Below are 8,453 nucleotides of genomic sequence, written 5' to 3'. Positions count from 1 at the left end.
TGACAAAACGCCATATTATAGTATGTCGTCCAAATTTTGACAAAAAAGTCCTCGGTTAGTATATCGTCCAAAATGTGACAAAAAAGTCAAAGGTTAGTATGTTCTCCAAAATTTGACAAAAAAGTCATACTGTAGTATGTTGTCCAAATTTTGACATAAAAGTCATACATTAGTATGTCGTCATAAATTTGACAAAAAAGTATAGTCAGTCAGTCAGTCATCATCTACCGCTTTATCCTCCAGAGGGTCACGGGGGGTGCTGTGCCAATCTCAGCTCCATCGGGCGATATGCGGGGTACACCCTGAACAGTTCGCCAGTCCATCGTAGGGCCACACACAGCTCGAGACAAATAACCATTCACTCTCACTCCTATGGTCAATTTAGAGTGTCCAATTCACCCAATCCCCACATTGCATGTTTGTGGACTGTGGGAGGAAGCCGGAGAACCCGGAGAGAACCCACGCGCACACGGGGAGAACATGCAAACTCCATGCAGAAAGGCCCTTGTTCCAACTGGGGATCGAACCTGGGTCTTCTTGCTGCAAGGCAAGAGTGCTAACCGCTACAACACTGTGTGGCCCTCATACTATAGTATGTCGTCAAAAGTTTGACAAAAAAGTCATACTATAGTATGTTGTCCAAAATTTTACAAAAAAGTCATACTATAGTATGTTGTCCAAATTTTAACAAAAAAGTCATACTTTATTATGTCATCCTAAAAGTCACCAAAAATGTTATAGTTACTTCACCCCATAGAGTGGGGGTGAAGTATTGTTTTTAGTGGCTCTGTGTGTCTGTCTGCTTGTCTGTCTGTCTGTCTGTTTGTGTTTCTGACCTTGCCAATATGACCAACAGAGGTGGACAGAGGCTTGTTGCCTTAATGTGGTGAAGTCTGCTATCTCTGATTGCCCTTTTCTCACAATGTTTCTAGTAGAGGATGAGTTAAATATAGAGAAGGAATTTCCCCTGTTGGACAAATGAAGGACTCATTTGTAAATGAGTTTCTCCACAATGGAGGTCTCAAACTAAAATGAGCTGGGGGCAAGTCTAGTCTGTGGGAAAAAAAACACATCAACTGTTTAGTTGCAAGTGGGCAATATGAGTTCAAAATTATAACACAAGTTTCCATCATGATATCAAAATTAATGAAGGTCATTATGAAATTGCACATAATTTCAAATTGTTTTGATATGAAAATGATGTGTGCTTCACAATAAAAAAAATATTCATGATGCAAAATAAATCTATTAACATCAAAATCAGAGATCAGAGAATCTAAAATTAAGTAAATAATGGCATTGAGAACTGTAATTAAACCTACAAAAGTGCATATACATACACACACTTACATAGTGTGATAATTACAACTGAAGGTCTTATTGCAATTATAAAAACACTGCTAATGAATATATTTAATATTATATCGTGTGTAAGAGGAGGTCATGGGTCATGTTTTCATTACAACATGATATTAAGTGGTGGGCTACATGCTTTACTGCATTGTGTGCAAGTGGACGCATTTATTCCTGGAATGTAGCAAATATACTACAAAGGTTACGCTTCTATAAGAGACTGTTTGTCATGTTGAGGCCAGACTACAAGAACAACCCAGGGACCGCGAGATTAACGTCGCTGTAGTAACGCGAGACGTGTGTGTTTTACTTCCTGTTTGAGCCAAGCAACGACCACGATTCATACACGGTGTGCAGCTGTCAGACAGAGGTGAACATGGCAGAAGTGTCGGAGAGGACGCTGCAGGTGGCCGTCGTGGTCTCTTTCGCCGCCGGTTTCTTGGCGGGCTGGCAGGCCAACAGGATGAGAAGGAAGTTTCTGGACTGGAGGAAGAAACGACTGCAGGACAAACTGTCAGAGACGCAGAAGAAGCTGGATTTAGCGTGAATGGTTCGTGGGAAGTTTGTTTAGCTGCAAATGTATGCCTGTAAATCAGGGCTATGTTTATATGGTAAATGTGTAGCAGAGTTAGAAAAACAAACAAACAAAATACACGCTTTAATGACGATATAAGATGCGATAAATAAACAAATATACCGTAGAGTGTTAGTTTCTGCTTTGGCTCGCTCCACTGCTAAGCAAACAAAAATTAATGTCGTCCCAACAACAAACACAAACATTTTCCAGCTACTTAAAAAATCGTTTACGAGTTTTTTTTTAGATTAGGTTGAAGTGGACTAGGAGCAGTGCCGGTGCGGGTGCAGTGCTTTGTGGGGGCCCTAAGCAGAATTTGACAAGGGGTCTCCCTCCCACCACTTAAGAGTAGTCTGTACTTCACTGTTATTGATACACATGTAACTACACTATAAATTACATTAAATATAGTTGTGCTATTTACACCAAACCAGATGTAAAGGACTCTAAGATCACAAAGTGACCTGGTGTTAATAAGCCATTTCATAGTCAAAGTGAAGCATTAATGGCTCCTTTCCTTTATACACTTCTAGCACTACTTGGCTCTACTCTACTAACTTGCTAACCACATTGCTTTCTGTTAGTAAAAAGTACCTCCTCAACATGGGCCGTGGTGCTGTCTTATACACAGCAGTGACGAGCAAAGCAGTCCTTAAATCAATCAGTTAATTAAAAAGATTAGTTCAGTACTTCCTGTATGACCGGACCAAAGACTCTGTCTGACACAGTCACTTAATTAAAATTTGACGGAAGGGGTTGTGATTCGGCTCAAGATTGCTGGCTTTATTGAGATTTTAGACATATCCTTGCTAAATGTTGGAGATTAAACAGGTTTTTTTTAACTGATCTACAGTTCGGACATCGCACTCATGATAATAATAATTTCACTTGAAATCATTTACCTGTGTGATTTTTTTTTTTCTTTTTTTCTGCCAGAGCTGGAACTCTGGGGTTTGGATAAATACTGAAGTTGCTGGATTCTGGATGTTCTGTTGTGGAGAAGTGTCATCATCATCGTGACGTACCTGTGTCCTCTCCTGTCTGCATTTGGAAAAACAGCCATACTCCACACACTACACAGCAGACTGTCTCCTTTACAGCACTGTTATGATCATGGCCACTTTGTCTGCTGTTTGTTTACATAACAACCTGGTGTTTGGTGTTCATCTTTTTATAATGTGGTCAAATAAATGATTGATGTTTTTCACGTTTTGCTGGCATTTATATGTTTTTCTGATTTTGATGAGATGATTGAATTTTGGTGGTGATAGAGATCTAGATTTAGACTTTCTTGTAACAGTTGTTAACCTTGCTAATAGTCTTGGTCAAAGGTGGAATTCAACATGAGCCTCATAGATTTCATTAATATTGAAAGCTTAATTTCAAACTTTATTAAGGGTTTACTTAGAGCGTGGGCTCCATCTGCTGGATTAAAGTGAGAATCACAGCCATAGTGTTGATCGTCACAAATGCTCATATGTAATTTCTGCATCAGATTAAGGCATTAAAGTGTATCAGGAAAAGTAGCATATTTATAACATTTCCGTCAGTGTAAAACTACATCATCCAAACGTGACATGTTGAAGAGTAAAAGTTTCAGAGCCACAGTGTATTTTGGTAATATCAGTGCATCTAAGAAACATAATCATCCTGATTAATGCTATATATATATATGTATATATATATATATATATATATATATATGTATATATATACATGCTTTTTAATTATTTTAATGAATGCTAAATCCCAATTGTTTGCTCTTACATGGAGCTTTCAGCCACATCAGAGATATTGTAGCCTTTTATGTCTCCATTGTTGTGGATGAACTTCCCTTTTTGTGAGATATAATTTACCTGCCCGAGGTTGTGTGTATATATACACATTCACACAGTGGATAGTTTTTATTAGGATTTTTATTTGATTGAATGTGTGGCTATGGCAGCTCTTGTCTATAGGTGGTGCTAGTGCACCGTAATAGCCTGCTTCAGACACACAAAACAAGCTTTTGCCAACAGCATTCCAAATCAGTGCTCTGAAATTAAATCTTGTGAGCAGATCTCTTGTTTTCCTCAGCGGTCCAGTAACAATTACAACCTCCCAACAAGCTTTTGACAAGAAGTCCACCGTCCTTTAGCACTTCATCAGTGGCATGATGAAGAAGGAGAGGATTTAGGAGAAGTTAAGATGAGAGATGAATGTCAAGAAGCTGCACCCAGAATGTATACATTTTAATCTATTTAATTTTAAAGTGGATAAAAAAGTGCCAAACAGCCATTTGCTGGTTTATTTGTTGATGTATGAAACTTGATGTCAGTGACAACTGTTTAAGGCATAACTTTTATGTACAATCTAATTATTACACCCGCCAGTGGTCCCCTTTATATTACTATATAGACAAACTGTCATCACCGATGATGATGATAGTTGAAAAGAGCTCAGAATTGAAAGGAAATAGTTAACAGTATGTCATCTATGCTTTCAATTCACTTGGATGTCACAGACTCGTTTGTGGGAGCACAGGCAGCTTAGCAGGAATTAAAAAATGTGTGAGAGTGTGTGTTGACAAATGGAGGGGGAAATGAGTGTCATGGGAGGAGAAGTGTGTAGCTGTTTGTGTTGTGGATGGGCTTTCTAGAGGGTGTTTTTCATCCCTCAGTGTCTAATGCTGTGGCTCAATTGTGACAAATAGCTCGGTGGAGTGTGTTTGCGTGCGAACGTGTCGGTGGCGACTGTCTGTTCACTGTTTATTTTGCAACTAGCTGTGTGTGACTGTGTGCAACAGCAAGTGTCTGGTGCTTTTGGGGCTGGAAGAATAGAAGAATCTTCAAAGCAGATGAAAAGGATAATGACTAGCGGAGGAGGCAATGTACAACAGGAGCACAAATGAATGTGAGCGAGAGAGTTCACACTGACTGGTATGATTGATCTGATTTTTCCTAATTGGCACGTAGACCTCAGAGCCGATGTCCTTCGCCTATATTGAGTGTGCTCAGCGAGTGTCATGTTTAATAAGCTTCCTGATTGGCTTTCTGGTTGTGTGATTGTGCCCTCTGGCTATTGAGTGACTGCAAAACAGAAGAGAGGAGAGGACTAGATTTACAGAGTGTAAAAGAGGGAGCACCAAAAATAATGAAAGGCCTCTGCTAGTAATGTTTTTTTTGGTTAAAACTGGATTCTCCAGCCATGTCAGCCACTCCATGACTGTACATAAGGGCGTAAGCACTGTGCCCATGAACAATTTTAGAAATGGATTCTACTGCTAAAAATAAACCTGGAAGTTCACCAAGACTTTGCAATCATATTATTATCACAATCCCGATTTTGGCTTCTCATGAACGCAATATCTGATATTGAAAATCTGTGCTCCACCAACATAATGCAAAGCAAATCAAGTGCTCCTTAAACAACTGCCTGACGATGTGCTTCTGTCATAGCTGCTGCTGTTCCTGCACCAAGCAGCTCCAAATCTGAATATAATGTTGTAGTGCAGCACTTTCTCTCTCAAGGTTTCAGCTTTTACAGCTAATTACAGTACATTTTAAACCACAGCCAGTAGCACATTAGCTCAGCTTTCACATTTCTATAAATTACTGGGCCTTTTGCACAGCATGCATTTCAACTGGTCGGAAAATGCAGGTGTACATACTCAAATTAATTATATTTGAATTCAGCCTTTTCTGCTAAACATGTCAAATGCCTGTCAATAAATGTGCAGGGACACTGGAAATATTGTGCATTTATGTGTAACAGAGCAGAAAACATGCGTCTTTCTAATCCTGTTCATACTCATACAACTATAAATATTCTAGATGCACAAGCACCTGAGCTTATTCTGGCTTAGCTTAAAGCCAATACACCTCACACACACACCACTGAGTGCTTACATGTTTATGGATGACTGCGACCACGTCTCAGATATGTTCTGAGGCTGAGTGCCGCAAAGAATTTTATTTAAACAGTGATTTCGCTTATGTCTTACTTTATTTAATTGAGACTTATTTTGTGACATCTTCTCAAGAAGCAAATACATTTCAACAATGCACCAGTCATGCATTCACCATAAAGAGTCAATAATCAGTCTCTAATTATTCCAAGTAGACCACGATGTAAAACTGGATTTTTCCTCAGTCCCACATTTGTTAAGCTGGGAATCCGCTGGGAATAATTGTAGATAAGTGAATAAGTATTCAGTAATGCGTCGCTTTGTATTCATTTGGCTGGCATTGTTCGTTACATTTCTCCTGATTCATATGGGCCACATATTATGAGCAATTTGGAGTTCAGTGTCTTTGCAAGGCACGCAAAATGGGAATCTGCTGCCAATAATTTATGGATTGCTGAAGTGCTAGTAATTAGTAATTGATTAATTACCACCTCACACTTCACCTGGCAACCAAATGTTTTTACTATTTGGCAGTGTACCTGACTTAACTATCCTTTCTGTGCAATATATTTAATTTTATATCAGTGATAAGGATGCATTTCTCCTTTCATGTGGGTACTCTTTTGTGTTTGTCCTTTCAGAACAGTGCACTATTGAAATGATTAACCTTGTAGCAGTGTCCTATTTACTCTTGCTCTAGCCAAAATACACATAAACATTAATTTAGAGTTCAGGTTCTGATCTCTCAACAGATGTATGTCCAGTATTTATTTATCTATTTATCTTCTTTTCTTATTCTTGCAGAAAACATGCATGCAGCTGTGACTGGACAAAGATGTTGATACGAACTCAGAGTTTAGCTTTTAAATCGAGAGTTTTTTGAGATCTGATCATAGTTTGGTTGAGTTGGTTTCCTGTGTATAGCATGACTCATACGTAAGTTATTCTTCTCAAATGAGCTGGACATTTCATTGTGTGAGTGTGTTCTGTGACTAGACTGTGGTGGTGGTGGTAGTGGTGGTAGCACTCCAAGGTTAGAGCATAATTTCCAACATCCGTGCTAAATGGATGCACTCAAGAAACTCTGTGTAAAAACACCAAATGAATGACACATATGGCATTAAACCACATCACACACAGAGCCCTGCTAACGTCAGCCAATCTCTGTTTTTAACAGTCTGAGTTCATTCAAGAAAGTTTTTTGCTGTTGATGCTCCTCAGTGATGACATAAGCAGGTATGTTGTTTTTGTGTTTTTAAGGCTTCGGACAGGTTTGTACATTCATGCGTCGTATCATACTGTTCTTAAACCTGCAAACCACAGTGGGTGATTTATAGATGATCTGAAAAGACACTGTGACCCATGCAGGCCACTGACTCAATGGTGAAACAAATATGTAAATCTCAGATTAGTCAGATAAATCCCCAGCATGAGCCAAAACTTTTTCTGTCTGGTAGTTTGGGGGCTAAGCCTCTTCTCGCTCAGAGCACATACATGTGTATCACCGAAAAACCTTTAAAACACTGCATTCTAATGCAAACTGAGGAAACAAGGCCAGATGGTGGTTATGAAATATTAATTCTTGAGCGAGAGCCACTTAAATTACTCACACTTTATAACGACCTTGTAAATATAAACAAGACTACGTTTTACTCATTTGGAGACTATAATAATAATAATAATGATAACAATAATAGCGAGGTGTTTTACAACACGACTGACGGAGATAAAGCAGATGCACAGTTCTATATTTAAAATTATATTAATACACATATGAAGATATATGTATTAATGAATAAAGTAATATTTTGACTGGAGATAAATGTCTTGATAAAAGGGTTTTTGTTGAATAAATCACATGCCAGGTAACATTAGTACCTATAGGCAAAATAAGCTTGCGCTTCAGCCTACTCCTTTTCGGTCTATTTTCTTATGTGCTGAATGCTGCTATTTAATTAAGAATGTGTCAACACAAATGTACCTGCATTTATTTATGAATACCTGTGAATACCTAACCACAAGGTTTCCAGAACCCAGAGGGGAGATCACTGGAAAATCTTAATATGGCAGTTTCAGTGGCCAACTGTTTCATTAATTTATGGGACAGCCCGATGAAAAATTATGACACTGTCCTTTTAGTAACTATACATGCAAATCTGACACGAGGACAGGTTGACAGCAACAGTCACTGTCCTCGTTTAAACACAGCTGGTCAGAGACAGAAACATCCTGAGTGTGGTGTCCAACTTTGGCTTCATTCACATCAATGCTGTAGGATCTAAATTCTCCCAAAGGGAAACCCATCAACTTGAGTACATTTTATATTCACTGTATGTCATGTTACACATTTTCTGCACAGTTGACAATTTAAATTTTGAGTAAGGTGCATTTTGACACGAGCAATAACCTTGGTACAATTACCATAGTCCTGAATTTTAAAAGAGGAAAGGTAACAGTGTGTGTGCGTGTGTGTGTGTGTGTGTGTGTGTGTGTGTGTGAGAGTGTTAAAGCTTAACTTGTGTGTTACTCCCTCATAAACATGCCACACACACATACACACAGTTTGAACAAGGGCAATAAGCAGACACAAAGTCAGCTCATTGGTGAAAACTGCTTATTCCAGCTGATGGAGTGTATAAT

General features: G+C 38.7%; 1 protein-coding gene across 1 annotated transcript; it reads left to right on the top strand.

The window, feature by feature from the left end:
* Window positions 1–1,654: 1,654 nt before the first annotated feature.
* On the top strand, window positions 1,655–3,134 carry LOC122784203 (mitoregulin-like). The gene is made up of 2 exons (XM_044049359.1): window positions 1,655–1,903; window positions 2,864–3,134. The coding sequence occupies exon 1, from the start codon at window positions 1,730–1,732 to the stop codon at window positions 1,898–1,900; it is 171 nt and encodes a 56-aa protein (XP_043905294.1). The 5' UTR covers window positions 1,655–1,729; the 3' UTR covers window positions 1,901–1,903; window positions 2,864–3,134.
* The last annotated feature ends 5,319 nt before the right edge of the window (window positions 3,135–8,453 follow it).

This window comes from Solea senegalensis, linkage group LG17, assembly GCF_019176455.1.
Source record: "Solea senegalensis isolate Sse05_10M linkage group LG17, IFAPA_SoseM_1, whole genome shotgun sequence".
Taxonomy (NCBI): Eukaryota; Metazoa; Chordata; class Actinopteri; order Pleuronectiformes; family Soleidae; genus Solea; species Solea senegalensis.
The sequence above is the reverse complement of the archived record's forward strand: the minus strand, read 5'-3'. Positions and strand labels throughout refer to the sequence as shown.